Source organism: Symphalangus syndactylus, chromosome 10 (genome assembly GCF_028878055.3).
Source record: "Symphalangus syndactylus isolate Jambi chromosome 10, NHGRI_mSymSyn1-v2.1_pri, whole genome shotgun sequence".
NCBI lineage: Eukaryota > Metazoa > Chordata > Mammalia > Primates > Hylobatidae > Symphalangus > Symphalangus syndactylus.
In genome coordinates this window covers 50830423-50854611 of record NC_072432.2, presented here as the reverse complement: position 1 = coordinate 50854611, position 24189 = coordinate 50830423, and the positions used below count along the sequence as shown (strand labels likewise).

At 38.5% G+C, this 24189-nt stretch overlaps 2 protein-coding genes across 7 annotated transcripts in view; one reads left to right on the top strand and one right to left on the bottom strand.

The window, feature by feature from the left end:
* Positions 1–24189, bottom strand: part of KLHL8 (kelch like family member 8) — a 66379-nt gene that overhangs the window by 31828 nt on the left and 10362 nt on the right. For 4 of the 6 annotated variants that reach the window (XM_055297060.2, XM_055297063.2, XM_063610256.1 and 1 more), the window contains exon 2: positions 8997–9363. The exons of 1 other annotated variant lie outside the window; for it this stretch is intronic. In XM_055297060.2, the coding sequence (XP_055153035.1) occupies positions 8997–9212 (216 nt within the window). In that variant the 5' untranslated portion in view covers positions 9213–9363. Of the gene's footprint in view, positions 1–1702; positions 1817–8996; positions 9364–24189 lie in introns of those variants that run through there. One more of the 6 variants, XM_063610257.1, reaches the window with a different exon arrangement.
* LOC129491599 (glyceraldehyde-3-phosphate dehydrogenase-like) lies at positions 20859–22018 on the top strand. Its single transcript, XM_055296144.1, has 2 exons — positions 20859–21107; positions 21161–22018. Exons 1-2 carry the CDS (start codon positions 20859–20861, stop codon positions 22016–22018), a joined length of 1107 nt encoding a protein of 368 aa, XP_055152119.1.

The following is a 24189-nucleotide window of genomic DNA, read 5'->3' as shown; positions in this document are numbered from 1 at the left end:
TACAAGCCAGAAGAGAGTGGGGGCCGATATTCAACATTCTTAAAGAAAAGAATTTTCAACCCAGAATTTCCTATCCCACCAAACTAAGCTTCATAAGTGAAGGAGAAATAAAATACTTTACAGACAAGCAAACGCTGAGTGATTTTGTCACCACCAGGCCTGCCCTAAAAGAGCTCCTGAAGGAAGCACTAAACATGGAAAGGAACAACCGGTACCAGCCACTGCAAAAACATGCCAAATTGTAAAGACCATCGAGGCTAGGAAGAAACTATAGCAACTAACGAGCAAAATAACCAACTAACATCACAATGACAGGATCAGATTCACACATAACAATATTAACGTTAAATGTAAATGGGCTAAATGCTCCAATCAAAAGACACAGACTGGCAAACTGGATAAGGAGTCAGGACCCATCAGTGTGCTGTATTCAGGAAACCCATCTCACGTGCAGAGACACACATAGACTCAAAATAAAGGGATGGAGGAAGATCTATCAAGCAACTGGAAAACAAAAAAAGGCAGGGGTTGCAATCCTAGTCTCTGATAAAATAGACTTTAAACCAACAAAGATCAAAAGAGACAAAGAAGGCCATTACATAATGGTAAAGGGATCAATTCAACAAGAAGAGCTAACTATCCTAAATATATATGCACCCAACACAGGAGCACCCAGATTCATAAAGCATGTCCTCAGTGACCTACAAAGGGACTTAAACTCCCACACAATAATAATGGGAGATTTTAACACCCCACTGTCAGCATTAGACAGATCAACGAGACAGAAAGTTAACAAGGATATCCAGGAATTGAACTCAGCTCTACATAAAGTGGACCTAATAGACATCTACAGAACTCTCCACCCCAAGTCAACAGAATATACATTTTTTTCAGCACCACACCACACCTATTCCAAAATTGACCACATAGTTGGAAGTAAAGCTCTCCTCAGCAAATGTAAAAGAACAGAAATTATAACAAACTGTCTCTTAGACCACAGTGCAATCAAACTAGAACTCAGGATTAAGAAACTCACTCAAAACCGCTCAACTACATGGAAACTGAACAACCTGCTCCTGAATGACTATTGGGTACATAATGAAATGAAGGCAGAAATAAAGATGTTCTTTGAAACCAACGAGAACAAAGACACAACATACCAGAATCTCGGACACATTCAAAGCAGTGTGTAGAGGGAAATTTATAGCACTAAATGCCCACAAGAGAAAGCAGGAAAGATCCAAAATTGACACCCTAACATCACAATTAAAAGAACTAGAAAAGCAAGAGCAAACACATTCAAAAGCTAGCAGAAGGCTAGAAATAACTAAAATCAGAGCAGAACTGAAGGAAATAGAGACACAAAAAACCCTTCAAAAAATTAATGAATCCAGGAGCTGGTTTTTTGAAAAGATCAACAAAATTGATGGACCGCTAGCAAGACTAATAAAGAAGAAAAGAGAGAAGAATCAAATAGATGCAATAAAAAACGAAAAAGGGGATATCACCACCGATCCCACAGAAATACAATCTACCATCAGAGAATACTACAAACACCTCTATGCAAATAAACTAGAAAATCTAGAAGAAATGGATAAATTCCTCGACAAATACACCCTCCCAAGACTAAACCAGGAAGAAGTTGAATCTCTGAATAGACCAATAACAGGTTCTGAAATTGTGGCAATAATCAATAGCTTACCAACCAAAAAGAGTCCAGGACCTGATGGATTCACAGCTGAATTCTACCAGAGGTACAAGGAGGAACTGGTACCATTCCTTCTGAAACTATTCCAATGGATAGAAAAAGAGGGAATCCTCCCTAACACATTTTATGAAGCCAGCATCGTCCTGATACCAAAACCTGGCAGAGACATAACCAAAAAAGAGAATTTCAGACCAATATCCTTGATGAACATTGATGCAAAAATCCTCAATAAAATACTGGCAAACCGAATCCAGCAGCACATCAAAAAGCTTAACCATCATGATCAAGTGGGCTTCATCCCTGGGATGCAAGGCTGGTTCAACATATGCAAATCAATAAATGTAATCCAGCATATAAACAGAACCAAAGACAAAAACCACATGAAAAGGCCTTTGACAAAATTCAACAACCCTTCATGCTAAAAACTCTTAATAAATTAGGTATTGATGGGACGTATCTCAAAATAATAAGAGCTATCTATGACAAACCCACAGCCAATATCATACTGAAAGGGCAAAAACTGGAAGCATTCCCTCTGAAAACTGGCACAAGACAGGGATGCCCTCTCTCACCGCTCCTATTCAACATAGTGCTGGAAGTTCTGGCCAGAGCAATCAGGCAGGAGAAGGAAATAAAGGGTATTCAATTAGGAAAAGAGGAAGTCAAATTGTCCCTGTTTGCAGATGACATGATTGTATATCTAGAAAACCCCATTGTCTCAGCCCCAAATCTCCTTAAGCTGATTAGCAACTTCAGCAAAGTCTCAGGATACAAAATTAATGTACAAAAATCACAAGCATTCTTGTACACCAATAACAGACAAACAGAGAGCCAAATCATGAGTGAACTCCCATTCACAATTGCTTCAAAGAGAATAAAATACCTAGGAATCCAACTTACAAGGGATGTGAAGGACCTCTTCAAGGAGAACTACAAACCACTGCTCAATGAAATAAAAGAGGATACAAACAAATGGAAGAACATTCCATGCTCATGGGTTGGAAGAATCAATATCGTGAAAATGGCCATACTGCCCAAGGTAATTTATAGATTCAATGCCATCCCCATCAAGCTACCAATGACTTTCTTCACAGAATTGGAAAAAACTACTTTCAAGTTCATATGGAACCAAAAAAGAGCCCGCATCGCCAAGTCAATCCTAAGCCAAAAGAACAAAGCTGGAGGCATCACGCTACCTGACTTTAAACTATACTACAAGGCTACAGTAACCAAAACAGCATGGTACTGGTACCACCACAGAGACATAGATCAATGGAACAGAACAGAGCCCTCAGAAATGATGCTGCATAGCTACAACTATCTGATCTTTGACAAACCTGACAAAAACAAGAAATGGGGAAAGGATTCCCTATTTAATAAATGGTGCTGGGAAAACTGGCTAGCCATATGTAGAAAGCTGAAACTGGATCCCTTCCTTACACCTTATACAAAAATTAATTCAAGATGGATTAAAGACTTATATGTTAGACCTAAAACCATTAAAATCCTACAAGAAAACCTAGGCAATACCATTCAGGACATAGGCATGGGCAAGGACTTCATGTCTAAAACACCAAAAGCAATGGCAACAAAAGCCAAAATCGACAAATGGGATCTTATTAAACTAAACAGCTTCTGCACAGCAAAAGAAACTTTCATCAGAGTGAACAGGCAACCTACAGAATGGGAGAAAATTTTTACAACCTACTCATCTGACAAGGGGCTAATATCCAGAATCTACAATGAACTCAAACAAATTTACAAGAAAAAAACAAACAACCCCATCAAAAAGTGGGCAGAGGACATGAACAGACACTTCTCAAAAGAAGACATTTATGCAGCCAAAAAACACATGAAGAAATGCTCATCATCACTGGCCATCAGAGAAATGCAAATCAAAACCACAGTGAGATACCATCTCACACCAGTTAGAATGGCCATCATTAAAAAATCAGGAAACAACAGGTGCTGGAGAGGATGTGGAGAAATAGGAACACTTTTACACTGTTGGTGGGACTGTAAACTAGTTCAACCATTGTGGAAGTCAGTGTGGCAATTCCTCAGGGATCTCGAACTAGAAATACCATTTGACCCAGCCATCCCATTACTGGGTATATACCCAAAGGACTATAAATCATGCTGCTATAAAGACACATGCACACGTATGTTTATTGCGGCACTATTCACAATAGCAAAGAGTTGGAACCAACCCAAATGTCCAACAACGATAGACTGGATTAAGAAAATGTGGCACATATACACCATGGAATACTATGCAGCCATAAAAAATGATGAGTTCGTGTCCTTTGTAGGGACATGGATGAAACTGGAAAACATCATTCTCAGTAAACTATCCCAAGGACAAAAAACCAAACACCGCATGTTTTCACTCATAGGTGGGAATTGAACAATGAGAACTCATGGACACAGGAAGGGGAACATCACACTCAGGGGACTGTTGTGGGGTGGGGGGAGGGGGGAGGGACAGCATTAGGAGATACACCTAATGCTAAATGACGAGTTAATGGGTGCAGGAAATCAACATGGCACATGGATACATATGTAACAAACCTGCACATTGTGCACATGTACCCTAAAACCCTAAAGTATAATAAAAAAAAAAAAAAAAAGCTTACTGTTTAGTCTGTTCAGGCTGCTATAACAAAATATCACTGGGTGGCTGATTAACAACATAATTTATTTCTCATAGTTCTTGAGACTAGAAAGTTCAAGATCAAGGCACTGGCAAACCCATGTCTGGTAAGGACTTGCTCCAAGTTCACTGATGGCAACTTTTCTTTGTGTCTTCAGATGGTGGAAGGCACAGAGCAGCTATCTGTGGCCTCTTTTTCTTTTTTTTTTTAATGTCTAAATACAATTTTAATGAGGTACAGATACATGCTCAATTTGTGATCATGAGTTATAACAAGTCATAGTTTAGTTATAATTACAAAAATAGTGAAATCAGCATGTAAAGGAAAACCTTTATAAATAAGAACATCCTCAACTTTAAAGATGGCTTAGGTTTCAATATATCTCAAGATCTGCTTTGTATTTAAAATGAATAGTGAAGAGTGTATATATAATATATAAATAAAATAACATTGTGCTTCTTAAAAGCTGTATGTAAAGGGAAATATTTTTTAAATTACTAGAGGCCAGGCATGGTGGCTCATGCCTGTAATCCCAGCAGTTTCAGAGGCTGAGGCAGACAGATCGCTTGAGTCCAGGAGTTCAAGACCAGCCTGGGCAACATGGCCAAACCCCCTCTCCACAAAAAATGCAAAAATTAACTGGGTGTGATGGTGTGCACCTGTAGTCTCAGCTACTCAGGGGGTGGGGTGGGGTTTGGGTCCAGGAGGTGGAGGTTGCCATGACCCATGATTGCATCACTGTACTCCAGCCTGGGTGACAGAGCAAGACCTTGTCTCAAAATAATAAAATAAGCCTATAATCCTTTCCCCTTAAAGTAAAAAATAATTTACTATTCCTTCATTCTTACAGTTTTATTTTTATTTTAAATTTATATTTTTCTTTTATTGTAAATATATATATATTTTGCTTTTTTCAACTTTTACTTTAGAATTAGGGGTGCATGTGTAGGTCCGTTGCATAGATATATTGCATCATGCTGAGGTTTGGTGTATAAATGAATCTATAACCCAGGTAGTGAGCATAATACACAATATGAAATAAACAGTTTATTTCAATTCATACCCCCACCGCCTTCCCGCTCTCCCCCATCTTGTATTCCCCACTATTTTTCCCATTTTCATGACCATGTTTACTCAATCAATGTTTAGTTCCCATTTACAAGTGAGAACAAGTGGTATTTGGTTTTCTGCTTCTTTATTAGTTTACTTAGGATAATGATTTCCAGCTGCATGTATGTTGCTGCAAATAACGTGATTTCATTCTTTTTTATGGCTGCGTAATATTCCATAGTGTATATCTAACACATTTTCCGTATCCAATCCACCACTGATGGGCACCTGGGCTGATTCCATATCTTTGCTATTTGTGAATAGCACTGCAATGAACATGCAGGTATATGTGTCTTTTTGATAGAATCATTTATTTTTCTCTGGGTATATACCCACTAGGAGGATTGCTGGGTTGAATGGTAGTTCAAGTGTCAGTTCTTTGAGAAGTATCCAAACTGCTCTCCACAGTGGCTGAGCTAATCTACACTCCCACCAACAGTGTATAAGTGTTCCCTTATCTCCACAGCCTTGCCAACATCTGTTATTTTTTGACTTTTTAACAAAAGCCATTCCGACTGATGTGAGATGGTATCTCTTTGTGGTTCTGGTTTGCATTCCTCTAATGACTAGTGATGATGAGTATTTTTTCATGTATTTGTTGGCCACTTGTGGGTCTTCTTTTGAGAAGTGTACGTTCATGTCCTTTGCCTACTTTTTACTGTACCTTTTCTGTTTAGATATGTTTAGATAAACAAATACCATTGTGTTACAACTGCCTACAGTTTTCAGCATGGTAACAGGATGCGCAGGCTTATATCCCAGCAACAACAGGCTATACCATATAGCCTATGTATGTAGGTTATACTACACATGTAGGCTGTAGTAAGCAGTTCTAATACAGTCATGTGTCATTGAAGGATGGGGATACGTTCTGAGAAATGTGTCAGGTGATTTTATCATTGTGCAAATGTCACCGAATGTACTTACACAAATCTAGATGGTATAGCCTATTACATACCTGGGCTATATGGTACAGCCTGTTGCTCTCAGACTACAAACCTGCATGGCTTGTTACTGTACTGCACATTGTAGGCAACTGTACAGAATGGTAACTATCTGCATATCTAAACATAAACATAGGAAAGGTACAGTAAAAATACGGTATAAAGTATTTTTTTAAAAGTACACCTGTATAAGGTATTTGCTATGAATGGAGCTGCAGGGCCTGAAGTTGCTCGGGGTGAATTACTGAGTGGTGAGTGAATGGGAAAGCCTAGGACTTTATTGTACACTACTGTAGACTTTATAAACACTGTACACTTATGCTACACTAAATTTTAAAAAAAATTTTCTTTCTTTCATAATTAACCTTAGCTCACTGTGACTTTTTCCATAAACTTTAATTTTTAAAAACTTTTTGACTCTTGTAATAACACTTAGCCTAAAACACACACATTGCACAGCTCTACAAAACTGTTTTTATATGCTTATTCCAAAAGCTTTTTCCTACTTAAAATTTTTTTCTTTTACTTTTTAAACTTTTTTGTTAAAAACTAAGACACAAACTCAGACATTAGCCTGCATCTATATCAAGTCAGGATCATCCATATCACTGTCTTCTGCCTCCAGATCCTGTCCTACTGGAAAGGAGAGGACACATGGAGCTGTCATCTCCTATAGTAACAATGCCTTCCTCTTGAATACCTTCTGAAGGACCTGCCTAAGGCTGTTTTTACAGTTAATGTTTTTTCTTTTCTTGTTTTTATTAAGAATCAACTTTCTGCAATTTTTTTCTTTTTTTAAGTAATGTTTCTTCTTTAGAAGTAGCAGGAGTACACTCTACAAAAACAATAAAAAGTACAGTAAATACATAAACCTGTAACATAATCATTTATTAGCATGAACAGGTATTAGGCACTATACATAACTATGTGTTATACCTTTTACACAACTGGCAATGAGGTAAGTTTGTTTACACCAGCATCACCACAAGCATGTGAGTAATGCACTGTGCTAGGACATTATGATAGCTACAACATTACTAAGTGATAGGAATTTTTCGGCTCCATTATAATCTTATGGGACCACCATTGTATATGGGGTCCACCATTGACCAAAATGTCCTTATGTGGCACATCATTATACCCCCTTTCTGAGCAACATGAAAAAGATTAAAATACTGATTTACTAGTGGAATAGATGTAGTAAAGGTGATCTTCCTTAAACACAGAATCTTAAAATTTCTTAATATAGAATGCTTAAGTGTTAACTATAGGATCACTTTCGCCATTATTATTTTTCTCTTCTATTAAATTACGTCTGTGCTATCTTCTAAATGTCCTCCAAAATCATGTGTTGAAACGTGCTAATATTAAGAGAGGGAACCTTTGGGAAATGATGAAATCATAAGAGCTCTATGCTCATGAATGGATTAGTGCCTTAAGAGAGGACTGGAGGGAACTAGCTTAGGCCCATTTTGTCCTTCTGCCTTCCATGTGAGGACATAGTGTTCATCCCCTCTGGAGGATGCTGCAACAAGGCACTATCTTGGAAACAGAGAGGGCAGCCCTCACCAGACACCAAACTTGCTGGTACCTTGATTTTAGACTTCCCAACCTTCAGAACTATGAGAAATAATTATCTATCATTAGCACAGTGGCTCACAGTTATAATCCCAGCTTTTTGGGAGGCCCAAGGCAGTAGGATCATTTGAGCCCGAGTTTGAGACCAGCCTGGGCAACATAGCAAGACCCCATCTCTAAAAAAAAAAATTTTTTTTTAATTAGTCAGGCATGGTGGTGCATGCATCTAGTCCCAGCTGCTCAGGCGGCTGTGGCAGGAGGACTGCTTAAGCCCAAGAGTTCGCCAAAAAATTTTAATATTTCACTGAGAGATAAGAAGAAAGTACTTTAAATGTGTAATGAGAAACAATCAGAACGCAGGCTTTTCCATACTGCTTTATCACTTTTCCAATTTTATTAAAACTGTTTGCTTTTAGGAGAACAACATGATCCTATAGATGATGAGCAAAGTTCACTGAGGACTTTTTCACCCAAGGCTAAGTAGACCATATTTCACTATCAGGTGTAGATAAACAATCCCACTTAACAGATGATAACAATGAAGTAGAGATTAAATTACTGGAATAGAGATATACAGTAAAACACTAGTATAGCTGAGTGAACAATCCAAAATTCCTGACTTCTTACTTCTGTATTCAGAGTAAGCAAATACATCAAGATATTTAAATTCACAAGTGAAAAGCTTATCTGGTCAACAGCAATTTATTAATTTCCCTAATAATATTTGTTGTTCTAGGGTTTCAGAACTCTCAGAAGTTAAATTAACTAAGAGATAATGAATATCAGCATTAAATTAGTACAATAATTTTATCTTATGCTAACTTCTCTTCATTTACCCTCTATGTCCTTTCTCCTACACTAAAAAAAAAGATTGAGACCAAAAGCATTCTGACTGGATCAAATATGTATAGCAACAAAATTTGCCTTGTATGGTTACAGAAACCCCCATTTCTCATATTACACTGAAGAGGCCTGAGAAAAGTAGAAAAAAGGCAATCTCACCTTGAGTGTGACATCGCAGAGTTCTCCATTTTCATAAAATCGAAGAAGAGAACCATGAAAATCTTTCCAAGCTTCATTTGCTTCAAAAATAAAGGAATCTTCTCCATCACCATCACTAATTGAGGACCTGTTCTTTATTTGCTGGTGCTGTTGTTGCCTTTTCCCCTTTGTAATGTGATTCCTAGCTTGTTTACTATTCATGGAATCTGAAGCCATTTGCAATATTCCTCTTTTAATAGAGCTCTCTTCTCAAACATGCCATTTATTCTTTTTCAAAGGGTAGGGAGAAGGCAGAAGGTAGATGTAGACACTACAATTCAGACGTTTTTCAAAACCAACTCAACTGCCATTGTACAGTTTGCTGTGACTGAAAAATCAACAATAAAACACATAGAGACAAACCAAAAGAAAAAAATTATTGTTAACTATAATTTGTTAATACTATACATGCAAAATAACTATATCAATCATTATTTATAAAAGAACAAAAACTTTGTTTTTATGCTAAATAACACATAATTCACTTCTGCTAATTATTTTATATCAATAAACGAACTCTTTTAAAATCCAACAAGAACAACTGACTTGAGCACATGACTTTTGAGATGTGTAATATGCTATCTTCAAAGAGAAAGGCTATGAACTAAAATTTTTCTATTTTTTAATTTTTATTTTAGAGACGGGGTTTCTCCATGTTGCCCATGCTGGTCTCAAACTGCTGGGCTCACGCAATCTACCCACCTAGGCCTCTCAAAGTGCTGGGATTACATGCTTGAACCATCACACGTGGCCATGAAATAAAAATGTTAAGTTTTGAGGCTTAACTGGGAGTTTTTTTTTGTTTTTGTTTTTTTTTAGCATAACAACATGATCCTGTAGATGATAGGTAAAGTTCACTGAAGACTTTTTCATCCAAGGCTAAGTAGACTGTATTTTACTATCAAGTGTAGATAAACAATCCCACTTAACAGATGATAACAATTAAGCAGAGATGAAATTACTGGAATAGAGATATACAGTAAAACACTAGTATAGCTGCCTTACAGCTATACAATTTAGTAATGCAATGCCAAAACAGAAGGATATTTTGATTGAATTAGGTTCATCCTAGATTCTGAAGTCAGATTATGGTTCTACCACATACCAACTGTAGGAGCCTGAGCAAATGACAGCCTGCTTAGACCTCGATCTCTTCTGTAAAATAGAGATACCACTTAAGGAAATATTTTGAGGATTAGAAATATTGTACTGCCACACATAGGAAATGCTGCACTCTTACAAAGATCTCATTTTATTTGCATTTTCACATAGAACTTATTAGTATTTACATATAAAATCAAGCTCTCCTCATCATCAAAGCATATTTGATGAATATCCACACCATCAATAATTCTATGCTACAATTCTACTTTGGTGACAGGAACAGAGGATTTTAAGTTACTAATAAAACACCTATTCCCTCACTTACTGGCTGTGTAATTTTTTTTTGAGGCTGTATAATTTGTAAAACTGAGGCTTTACTAATCCTCAGTTTCTTCATCTATAAACAGGGATACCTATCTACCTCATGGCACTATCCTGAGAAATACATCAAATATGATAATGAATTCAAAAGTGCTTGTTTAAAATATTGGTATTATTAGAGTGGAAAGCTCTGCTTATTATGTAGTTTCAGAAAACTCTAAATATTCTAACCAGAACTTTAGCTATATTAGGTTCTTTATTGTTAATCTCATCATTTCCAGCTTTTGACAGAAATCAATGGTCAATGTAAGGTTATAGATTATAGTTATTAATGCCTTCTTATGGTTTCTGTGGCAGACATACATGACAGTGATCCTTAATGAGTCATGTCTTCATATAATCCCCTTGCATGCAGGAAGAACCTGTGACTTGCTTCTAATTGACGGAATGTGGGAAAGTGATGAGATGTCACTCTCTTGATTATGTTACATTATAGAATACTGTGTGAGCAGACTGGAGTAAGAAGCTCTCCTGCAGGCCTTGAAAAGCAAACCACCATGGAGACAGTCATGTAGCAGGGAACTATAGGCAATCCCTAGGACCTGAGAGAGGCTTTCACCTGACAGTCAATAAAAAGCCAGGCCCTCAGTCATACAGCTCCAAGGAAATGAGTTCTGCCAATGACCTGAATAAATGTGGAAGCAGATTTCTTCATAATTGAGCCTCTACATAATACAGCCCGGCCAATAGCTTTATTGCAGCCTTATGAGATCCTAAGCAAAGGACCCAACTACACTGTGCCCAAACTCCTGATGCACGGAAACTGTGAGATAATAAATGCATGTTATTTTAAGCCACTAAATTGTGGTAATTTGTTTCACACAATAAAAAACGAATACAGACACCTTCTGTCAGGTCTAAAATTTTATCTGAGGAAAGCATCTATAGATATTCTAACAGGCACCAGCCACTGTAATATCTCTTTTAAATTCACATTCCTGCTGCAAAATCAACAAAGAACAGATAGGACAAATAGAAAACAAATAGCATAATCAGGGCTTAAAAACTTTTTCTGTAAAGGGCCACAGAGTAGATATTTTTGGCTTTGTGGGCCATATGGGTCTCTATCACAACTACTGAACTCTGTCATTGTAACACAAAAGCAGTCACAGACAATAGTAAATAAATAAATAAATAAATAAAGCCATGTTCCAATAAAACTTTTATTATAAAAAAAAAAACACTTAGTGGCTGGGTGCAGCGGCTCATGCCTATAATCTCAGCACTTTGGGAGACCGAGGTGGGTGGCTCACCTGAGGTCAGGAGTTCGAGACCAGCCTGGCCAACATGGCAAAACCCCGTCTCTACTAAAAAATACAAAAACCAGCCAGGTGTGGTGGCGTGCACCTATAACCCCAGCTGCTTGGGAGGCTGAGGCACAAGAATCACTTGAACCCAGGAGGCAGAGGTTGCAGTGAGCTGAGATCACACCACTGCACTCCAGCCTGGGCAACAGAATGAGAGTGTCAATAAAATAAAATAAATAAAATAAAATAAAATAAAATAAAATAACATAAAATAAAATAAATAAAATAAAATAAGAAGATAAAATAAGAAAAAACACTTGGTGAGTGTGATTTAATCCCTAAGCTCATAATTTGCTGATCCCTGAGTAAGATGGTTGATTTAAACTCAACAATATCAATAATCACATTAAATATAAATGGAGTAACCACTTTCAATTAAAGGCAGAGACTCAGGAATGCTACTCAGCAAAAGGGACAAGCTATTGAAACATGTAACAACCTGGATGAATCTCAGAGTATGCTCAATAAAAAAAGCCATGCAGTATGATTCTATCTATATAACATTCTCAAAATGACAAAATTATAGAGGTGGAGAACAGATTATTGTTTGCCAGAGGTTAGGGAAGGATGAGAGGAGAGGAGAGGAGTAGCTGTGGCTATAAATGAGTAGCACAAGAGATACTTGCGATGGAACTGTACTGTATCTTGTCTGCAGTAGTGATCGTATGAATCTATATGTGATAACATACACATACACACAAATGAATGCATGTAAAACAGGTGAAATTTGAATATTTGCACACCCATGTTCACTGTGGCATTATTTACAACAACCAAGAGGTAGAAGCAGCCTAAATGTCCTTAGACAATGTATCAAAGTCAATTTCCTAGTACAAAAGTTATGCAAGATGTTATCATTGAGGGCAACTGGGTGAAGGAAACATAAGATCTATTATTTCTTACCACTGCAAGTGAATCTACAATGGTCTCAAGTAAAGACTTTTTTAAAAAGAGAGATTTTCAGATTGGATAAGAAAAAGCAAAACCCAACTATCAAATGCATACAAGAAAAGAACCTACTTTAAGTATAAAGACACAAATAGGTTAAAGGAATTGGATAGAAAGAGGACACAACACGCCAACAGTAACAAGAACAACAAAAAAAAACCCTAAAGAATTTTTAAAAACTGAAGAGTAGCTACAATATTAAACACATAAAATTGTTAGTGATAAAAACACTATATAAAAATATTACATGCAAAAGAAAGAAGTTGGACCCTCACTTTACACCATATACAAAAACTAACTCAAAATGAATTAAGGACCTAAATGTAGCCCTGAAACCATAAAATGACTAGACTTGAAACCATAAAGCTACTGGAGGAAAACACATGGGGAAAAGGCTTCACAACACTGAATTTATCAATGATGTCTTGTATATGATGTAAAATGCACAAGCAACACAAGTAAATACGGACAAATGGGACATCAAACTTTAAAACTTCTATGCAGCAAAACAATCAATAGAGAAGAAAAGGCAACCTACAGAATGGAAGAAAATAGTATTTGCAAATATATACCTGAAAAGGGGTTAATATCCAGATATACAAAGAACTCCTACAACTCAATAAAAAAACAAACAAACAAAAAAATGAAGAATCCAATTTTAAAATGGGCAAAAGGTTGGATGCAATGGCTGGTGAATGACTGTAGTCCCAGCTACTTGGGATGCTAAGGTAGGAGGATCACTTGAGCTCAGGAGTTCAAGGTCAGCCTGGGCAATACAGCAAGCACCTGCCTCAAAACAAAACAAAACAAACAAAAACCAAAAACATGTCAGGTGTGGTGGCTCACTCCTATAATCCCAACAGTGGTAGGCTGAGACTGGAGGATTGTTTGAGCCCAGGAGTTTGAGATCAGCCTGGGCAACACAGACCTTGTCTCTACAAAAAATACAAAAATTAGCTGGACGTGGTAGCATGTGTCTATAGTCCCAGCTACTCAGGAGGCTAAGGTGGGAGGATCACTTGAGCCCAGGAATTCAAGGCTGCAGTGAGCTGTAATCATGCCACTGAACTCCAGCCTGGGTGACAGAGTGAGACTGCCTCAAAAAAAAAAAAGGTAAAGGACTTGAATAGACATTTCTCCAAAGATGATAAACAAATGGCCAAGAAGTATAGCCCTTCTTCAGTATCCTCAGAGGACTGGTTGCAGGATCCCTGCAGATACCAAAATCCATGTATCCTTAAGTCCCTTATATAAACTGGTATGGTATTTGCATATAACCTATGTACATCCTCCTACATATTTTAAATTATCTTTTAAATTATCTCTAGATAACTTATGATACCTAGACAATGTAAATGCTATGTAAATAGTTGTTATATTGTATTTTTAAAATTTGTATTATTTTTATTAGATTTAAAAAATATTTTCAATCCATGTTTGGTTGAATCTGGGGATGTGTAACCTGCAGATACTGACAGTCAACTGTATATAAAAAGATGTTCAATATCACTAATCATCAGGGAGATACAGATTAAAATCATGAGATATCACCTTACACTTGTTGGGACAGGGAAAGAAAGAAGTGTTGGCAAGGACTTAGAGAAACTGGAAACCCTTTCCACTGCTGGTGGGAATGTAAACTGGCTTCCATAGCTGCTATGGAAACAGTATGGATAGTCCTCAAAAAGTCAGAAATAGAATTACCATAAAATCCAGCAATTCCACTTCTAGGTATATATCCAAAAGAAGTCAGAACAGGATAGTAAAGACATATTTGCACACCCATGTTCACTGTGGCATTATTTACAATAACCAAGAGGTAGAAGCAGCCTAAATGTACATCATCAGATAAACGGAAAAAGAAAAATGTGATTTATACATACAATGGAATACCAGTAAGATTCAAAAAAGATGAAAATCCTGTCATATGCTACAACATGGATGAATCTCAAGGACATTATACAAAGTGAAATAAGCCAGAAACAAAAAGACAAGTTCCGCTGATTCCACTTATATGAGGTATCTGAAGCAGTCAAATTCATAGAAAGTAAAATGGTGGTTGCCAAGAGAGGTGGAAAGAAGATGTTCAATGGGTATCATTTCAGTTTTGCAAAATAAAGTTCTAGAGATCTGCTGGACAACAATGTACATACAGTTAACACTATATGTACTATATTTAAGTACTGCACACTTAAAAATGGTTAAGATGGTAAATTTTATGTTGTGTTTTTCACTGCAATAAAAAAAGACACTACATAATGACAAAAGTGTCAATTCCCAAAGACATAGTATAGTCTAAATGTGCATACACCTAACTTCAAATCTTCAAATCGTCAAAATACACAAAGCAAAACCAAAAAGAACTAAAGGGAGAAACAGACAAATCCACAATTATAATTGAAGAGATTTCAACATTCCTCTTCAGTTATAGAACTAGTTAGCAGAGAATTAGCAATGACATAAAAGAACAGAACACATCATCAACCAACTGGATTTCATGGGTGCTTATAGAACACTCCTCCCAACAACAGCAGAATATACATTCTTTTCAAGTGCACATGGACCTATATAAGCCATATCCTTAGTCAGTAAACAACCCTAAACAAATTTAAAAGAAATTACATTGTATAAAATGTAGTCTCTAACCATAACTGAATTAAACTAGAAATAAGTAATAAAGACAACAGAAAACTCTCCAAATGCTTACAAATTAAATGCACACATCTAAATAATCCATGGAGCAAAGAGGAAGTCTTAAGAGAAATTAGAAATTTCTTCATTAAGTTAGTTCTTAACAAAAATGAAAATATAAAATATCAAAATATCAAAATTTGTAGGCTACAGGTAAAAAAGCAGCTTAGGGGAAAGTTTAGAAAATTATGTGCTTACATAAAAAAAAGTATTAAATCAAAAAAATTAGCCCGGCATAGTGGCAGGCACCTGTAGTCCCAGCTACTCTGAGGCTGAGGCAGGAGAATGGTGGCGTGAACCCAGGAGGCGGAGCTTGCAGTGAGCTGAGATCGCGCCACTGCCCTCCAGCCTGGGTGACTGAGACTCCGTCTCCAAAAAAAAATAGAAAAGTATTAAATCAGTATTCCAAGCCTTTACTTTCAAAAACCAGAAACTAGAAAAAGAACAAAATAAACTCAAAGCAAGCATAAGGAAATAAACAGCACAAACAAAATTAAATTGAAAACAAAAAACAATAGATAAAAATCCAAACCAAAAGCTATTTTTAAAAGATCAACATATTTTTAGTAGAGACGGGGCTTCAGCATTTTGGCCGGGCTGGTCTCAAACTCCTGACCTCAGGTGATCCACCTGCCTTGGCCTCCCAAAGTGCTGGGATTACAGGTGTGAGCCACCACACCTGGCCTGTTGATCAACAGAATTGATAAACATCTGGCAAAAAAGGCGGGGAGGGAAGACACACGTCACCAAAATCTGCAATATCAGAGACTATCATTACAAACCCCACTGGCATTAAAAAGGTAAATAAGGTGAATGCTATGAAAAATTATACATACATAAATGTGACAACTTAGATGAAATGGACCAATTCCTCAAAACTCACAAACTACCAAAACTCACCCAAAAGACAACCTAAGCATTGCTATAACTATTAAATTAAATCACAGTTTCAAAAGCAATCTTCAAGCCCAGATGGTTTCACTACATTCTACCAAACACTTAAAGAAGAAATAGCCTCAACTCTACAAAATCTCTTTCAGAAAACGGAAGAGGAGAAAACACTTCCCAACTTATTTCATGAGAAAAGCTATGACTCTGATACCAAAAACAAAGATAACAGAAAAGGAAACTACAAATCAATATCCCTCATGAATACAGACATAAAAATCCCCAACAAATATTAGCAAATATAATCTAGCAAAATATAGAGAACGATCACGACCAAGTAGAATTTATCGTAAGAGTTTATGCAAGGCTGCTTCAATATTCAAAAAAATATAGTCTACCATATTACCAGCATATTAAACCACCATAACAACATACTAAAGAAGAAAAACCACACAGGAAGTAAAAGTTATCTCCAGTGCAATAAAGCAAGAAAAAGAAAAGGCAAAGACCGGAAAGAAACAAAACTGTCCCTATCAGCACACATAATTGTCTATGTAAACCATTCCCAAGGAACAGCTAGAACTAGTAAGTTTAGCAAGGTCACTAAAAACAAGGTGAACATGGCTGGGCGCAGTGGCTCACACCTGTAATCCCAGCACTTTGGGAGGCCGAGGCGGGTGGATCACAAGGTCAGGAGATCGAGACCATCCTGGCTAACATGATGAAACCCTGTCTCTACTAAAAAAATATAAAAATTAGCCAGGCGTGGTGGCGGGCGCCAGCTACTCAGGAGGCTGAGGCAGGAGAATGGCGTGAACCTGGGAGGTGGAGCTTGCAGTGAGCCGAAATGCGGCGCCACTGCATTCCAGCCTGGGCGACAGAGCGAGACTCCGTCTCAAAAAAAAAAAAAAAAAACAAGGTGAACACACAAAAAATCATAACATAGCACACTGTAACCTGGAACTTCAAGCCACTGTACCTGGCTATAGTTTCATATAGTTTCTGATCCATTTTATATAATATATAAAATATATTTTTATGTTACATATATAACTACACCTAAAACAATAAAAACACAGAAAAACTTCATGACTCGGGGTCAGGCTACTAGTTGTTAAATATGAAAGAAAAAAATTGCTAAAATGAACTCCATCAAAATTAAAACCTTTTGCTATGAGAAAGACACCATAAGAGAGTAAAAAGACAAGCTTCAAACCAGGAGAAAAATATTGGCAAATCACATATTTGACAAAAAATTTACATCCCAAATATATAAAACTTTCAAACTTAACAGTAAGAAAAACAACACAATTAAAATATGGACCAGCGACTTAAGACACTTCACCAATGAAGACATATGGATGGAAAATAAGCACACAAAAAGATGTTCAACATCACTGCCATCAGGCAAATGAAAATTAAAAGAATGAACCAGGCACAGTGGTGTGCACCTGTAGTCTCAGCTACATAGGATGACTGCTTAAGCCCAAGAGTTCGAAGCTGTAGTGCACTATCATCCGATCATGCCTGTAAATAGCCACTACACTCCAGCCTAAGCAACACAGCCCCTGCCACATCCCCATACACACACCCCACAATCATCATGAAATACCACTACACATCTATTAGAATGGCTAAAATAAACAATACTAACAATACCAAGTGCTGGTGAGGATGTGAAACATCTGGAATTTTCATATTCTGCTGGTGGCAATGCAAAACAGCATCACTGTTCTTAAAAAGAAAAAAAAGGTGGAGGTTTCTTACACAGTTAAACATATTCTTATACTATGACCCTGCAATCTGACTCCTGGCAATTTAACCTAGAGAAATGAAAGCTCGTGATTGCACAAAAACTTGCACATGAAAACATACAGCAGCTCTAGTTGCAATTGCTAAAAAGTGAAAATAATCCAAATAACCTTCAACAAGTCAATGGATAAGCAAACTGTGGGTACACCCATACAATAGAACACTACCTCACAATAAAAAGGAACAAACTTGGTACATGCAACAACCTGGATGAATCTCAATGGCTGCTGAGTGAAATGCCAGTCTAAATAGGTTACTACATACTCTATGATTCCATTTATATGATATCCTCAAAAGGACAAAATCATAGTGATGAAAAACAGATCAGTGGCTGCCAGGGATGAGGGGCAGGGAAAGAGTATGACTAAAAGGAGATGGCAAAAAGAGAGTTTTATGGGATGATGAGACTATTTTGCATCTATTTTAAATGTTAATTTAAAATTGATTTGGGTGATGATTAGACAAATCTACACATTTGTTAAAATTCATGGACTTGTACCCCAAAAATGTCAATTTTGCTATATGATAAAAAATAAAATGGAAAAAAAGATTGTTGCATTCCAACATTACTCATGATAAAACTCAAAAGACACAAGGCAATATAATCACAAGCCACTCTACTGCTTAAGGGATAAATCAGCCCATAAAATAAAATGTAAAGGCTGGCCAGGCACAATGGCACACGCCTGTAATCTCAGCACTTTGAGAGGACAAGCTAGGAGGATCGCTTGGGCCCAGGAGTTCAAGACCAGCCTGGGCAACAGAGTGAGATCCAGTCTCTACAACAAATTTTAAAACTAGCCACGTGTGGTGGCACGCACCTGTAGTCCCAGCTACTTGGGAGGCTGAAGTGGGAGGATCGCTTGAGCCCAGGAGGTCAAGGCCACAGTGAGCTGTGATCATGCCTCTGCACTCCACCCGGGGTGACAGAGTAAGATTCTGACTCAAGAAAACAAACAAAAACACACACACACACACACACACAATATAAAGGCAGACATCAGCATCACGATAGAAAACACTATCTGCTGTCACTGTTCTAATTGCATGTAAATTAAATCATTTAGTCCTCACTACAACTCCATGAAGTAGCTACTTTTATTTTGCCCTTTATCCTTCCGCCTCAGCCCCCCTGCCCGAGTAGCTGGAACTATAGGCGTGCACCACCATACAGGGCTAATTTTTGTATTTTTTGTAGAGATGGGGTTTTGCCATGTTGCTCAGGCTGGTCTTGAACTCCTGGACTCAAGCGATCTGCCCACTTAGGCCTCCCAAAATGCTGGGACTACAGGCCTGAGCCACTGCACCCAGGAGTCTTCTTTCACTTATTTTGCCATGCCATATTTTGTGCCCTAACTAGCTGAAGAAACTGAGGCACAGTGAGATGGAGTGAAGCCCAAGTAAGTGGTGGAGCCAGGATGTGAACCTAGGCAGCAGGGCTACCCAGCCTGTGCTACTAACTACCACACTACTGTTCAAAGCACTTTATAAGTGAAATATAATGACAGAACAAAATATATGAAAAACCAAGGTCCTTATCTTCTCCCTCACTATACTTTTAGATTCCCCTACTTTTACAAGTAGCAACACCATTTTTTCAGTTACCCTACTTCAAAACGTGAGCCATATTTGACTCCTCTCAACTTTCACAACCTACCCACTTCAATTCTCCCGGATTCTACTTGGAAAAATCTCTATTCATCCTTCCCTTTCTTCCTATTATCATTGAACTCTATTCTCTCTCATTGTACTCTAGTTCAGATCCACACACTAACCTGGATTGTAGTGACTTCCCCTAACCAATCACCACATTCCTCCTTGCCATCACTAAACATCTATCAAGGATTAGATGCTGCTAGATTTATGTAACTCTAACTGTCCTTTCCAAACTGCTTAATGTATGTAGTTCAGCTTATCCTGGCATTCAAGATCCTCATTGCTCTGGCTCTAGTCTACCTTCCAGTCTTTTTCTCCATTCATTTTTTACATAAAGTAGGGAAAGGGGGAAAGAAGATGGAAAAACTACTTATTAAACCACTCTGCACCACCTATTTTGCCAGAAATCTTAAATATACTCTTGTTTAAGCATCACCTTATGGATGGTTCTAACATCCCTGACTTGCCCAAGGCCACACAGCTAGAAATGGTGGGAGATGGGGTTTCAACCCAGCTGTGATTAAGTCCATTCTTTTTCTACTATATCACAGATTTAATTATTCAGTTTTCCTCAAATATATTTGCAAATGTTCAAGCTATTCCTTGTGAGGGAATGATGTGAAGGCCCAGCTTAAATAATTCCTTTTTATGAATTCTTCCCTAATTCTCCCAATGGGATGTGATCTTTCTTGTGAGCCCCCATAGTACGCTGTATTTCTCCGACTCGTTAACTTTCTTTCTTTTGTATTTTAGACTTGCCTGCTTAACACAGTGTACTCTTTTTTGAAGACTGTGTCTTTTTTTTTTTTTTTCTTTTTTTGAGACAGAGTCTCGCTGTCGCCCAGGCTGAAGTGCAATGGCATGATCTCGGCTCACTGCAGGGTCCGGCCCCCGGGGTTCACGCCATTCTCCTGCCTCAGCCTCCCAAGCAGCTGGGACTACAGGCACCCGCCACCTCGCGCAGCTGAAGACTGTGTCGTAACAATATCTATGTATTTGCCCACAATGAGCTGGAGTCATGAGTGACTGAATTAACATGATCTCTATGGGTTGGGTTTTTTCCCCCAATGTAAAAAACTGGGTCAACTTGGCTCTCTGCTCCTCCCATTCGACACACAGCTGCATCTTCTCATGCATTGCCAGCTGCATCGCTGAGGTAGTGAAGGTGAAGGCCAGAGTCAACGGATTTGGTCGTATTGGGTACCTGGTCACCAGGGTTGCTTTTAACTCTGGAAAAGTGGATATTGTCGCCATCAATGACCGCTTCATTGACCTCAACTACATGGTCTACATGTTCCAGTAGGATTTTACCCATGTCAAATTCCATGCATCGTAAAGGCTGCGAATGGGAAGCTTGTCATCAGTGGAAATCCCATTACCATCTTCCAGGAGCGAGATCCCTCCAAAATCAAATGGGGCAATGCTGATGCTGAGTACGTTGTGGAGTGCACTGGTGTCTTCACCCCCATGGAGAAGGCTGGGGCTCACTTGCAGGAAGGAGCCAAAAGGGTCATCATCTCTCCCCACTTTGTTGACGCCCCCATGTTAGTGATGGGCATGAACCATGAGAAGTATGACAACAGCCTCAAGATCATCAGCAATGCCTCCTGCACCACCAACGGCTTAGCGCCCCTGGCCAATGTCATCCATGACAACTTTGGTATCGTGGAAGGACTCATGACTACAGTCCACACCATCACTGCCACCCAGAAGACTGTGGATGGCCCCTCTGGGAAACTGTGGCGTGACGGCTGCAGGGCTCTCCAGAACATCATCCCTGCCTCTACTGGTGCTGCCAAGGCTGTGGGCAAGGCCCTCTCTGAGCTGAATGGGAAACTCACTGGCATGGCCTTCTGTGTCACCACTGCCAAGGTGTTGGTCATGAACCTGACCTGCCATCTGGAAAAACCTGCCAAATATGATGACATCAAAAAGGTGGTGAAGCAGACGTTGGAGGGCCCCCTCAAGGGCATCCTGGGCTACACTGAGCACCAGGCTGTCTCCTCCGACTTCAACAGCAACACCCACTCTTCCATCTTCAATGTTGGGGCTGGCATTGCCCTCAACAACCACTTTGTCAAGATCATTTCTTGGTATAGCAATGAATTTGGCTACAGCAACAAGGTCGGGGACCTCATGGTCCACATGGCCTCCAAGAGTAAGACCACCAGACCACCAGCCCCAGAGAGAGCATGAGAGGAAGAGAGAGGCCCTCACTGCTGGGGAGTCCCTGCCACACTCAGTGCCCCACTACACTGAGAATCTCCCCTCCTCACTTTCCATGCAGAACCCCTGAAGAGGGAGGGGCCTAGGAGCCCCACCTTGTCATGTAGCATTAATAAAGTCCCCTATGCTTAGCCAAAAACAAACAACAAACAAACAAACCTTGGTCAACTATTGTTAGTCTAGTGAGTCGTCGTCTTCTTCTTTTTTCTTTTTTTTTTTTTTTTTTGAGGCAAGGTCTCACTCTGCCACCCAGGCTATAGTGCAGTGGCGCAATCTCGATCGGCTTATCACAGCCTTGACCTCCCAGGCTCCAGCAATCCTACAGGTGTGCAACCACCATGCTGGGCCAATTTCTGTATTTTTTGTACAGATGGGGTTTTGCCATGTTGCCCAGGCTGGTCTTGAACTCCTGGACTCAGGCCATCTTCCCACCTGGGCCTCCCAAAATGCGGGGACTACAGGCCTGAGCCACTGTACCCGGAAGTCTTCTTTCACTTATTTTGTCATGCCATATTTTATGTCCTATATGAGTATTATGACAGCAGGTATCACTAATATCTTATTTTTAAACTTTACTAAGTTAAAATGCATACAGTTCAAAACGAACATACACTTTTTCCCCTTATATCAAACTACTCTAACTGTATCTAGTGAAAGTTTTATTATTGTTGTCACAAAATGTTTTCATTTGTCAGCGTACTATTTCTATGAAAAGGGCTTTAATAAATATTCATTTTTATAAAATTATTTTTACATTTGAATTCAGATTTGGGCAGGACACAACAGCTCAAAAGCTGTCTATACCAAATTCTCTTAAAATGGTCTGTTTAAATAATGCAATGTCCTCAACTTTAAAAAATCTATTATATATAATAGAACAGGAAGACAGAAGCAGAAGAGACTACTTACTCAAAGACTATTCACTCTGCCTAAGGAACTCAGTAGATGTTAGGACTTATAAAGACCGTATATTAGTATCAAGTAAAAATGTAGTTCAACCTAAACTCCAGAATTTAAACAACCGGAATTTTTTAAAAATACGCCTAAGATTCTGATTCTTAGGGAGAAAAATAAATGATATTCCTCCTTCCTCAAATAGATTAAAAGATTAAAAGCACAAAACAACAGAGAGGAAAAAAATGGACATCCGTGGCACATCATTGTCATAACATGCCACAGATGTCCATTTCTATCACATGTTGGCATGTTATGACAACGAAGCAGACAGGAAGTTGATTCCTTTTTTTTTTTTTTTGCTCCTCTAAGTGCCAGTAAAGTCATATCAATCAACAAAATAGGAAGTTATGAAGAGAAAATACTTCAAACAGAAGCAGACAAGTTTATGGTTCAATGCAGAGCATACGTAACAAAACTAATATATTTTTATATATAAACATCATTTACAATGAATTACAGAAAACAGGACTGATAGCAAAAGCTTAAAGATACTATTATGCTAAGCCAGACCACCTTATTCTCTTTCTCTAGCTTCCTTTGTACTTATAATTTCTATCACATTTAGCATGTGATATTAATATGTAATACCATTATGCTGAATACTGTACTAACTCACTTTACACTGTATTATCCTCATAACTCTTTGCAGCACAGTGATTGTGTTTTCATACTACATATTAATCAAAAGACTACTAAACAGAAAGAGGAACTCCAAATGGCACTTGGTGTTCTGTTTTGGGTTTTTCGTTTTGTTTTGTTTTGTTTTGTTTTTGAGGCAAGGCCTGGCTCTACTACTGGCCCAAGCTGGAGTGCAGTGGCGCAATCTCGGCTCACTGCAATCTCCGACTTCTGGGCTCAAGCCATCCTCCCACCTCAGCCTTCTGAGTAGCTGGGACTACATACAGGCACACACCTCCACACCGGGCTAATTTTTGTATTTTTTGTAGAGGTGGGGTTTTGCCGTGTTGCTCAGGCTGATGGTGAACTTGTGAGCTCCAGCAATCTGCCCTCTTCGGACTACCAAAGTGCTGGGATTACAGGCATGAGCCACTACGCCCAGCCCCAAACGGCACTTTGAAAGCACCTCTTAAAAAACTCAATGCCAGCTGGGTGCGGTGGCTCACGCCTGTAATCCCAGCACTTTGGGAGGCCGAGGCGGGCGGATCACGAGGTCAGGAGATCGA

Coding starts and splice junctions, on each gene's coding strand:
- LOC129491599 (XM_055296144.1), top strand. CDS start 20,859: ATGATCTCTATGGGTTGGGTTTTTTCCCCCAATGTAAAAAACTGGGTC. Junction 21,108..21,160: donor TCATTGACCTCAACTACATG/GTCTACATGTTC, acceptor TGCATCGTAAAG/GCTGCGAATGGGAAGCTTGT.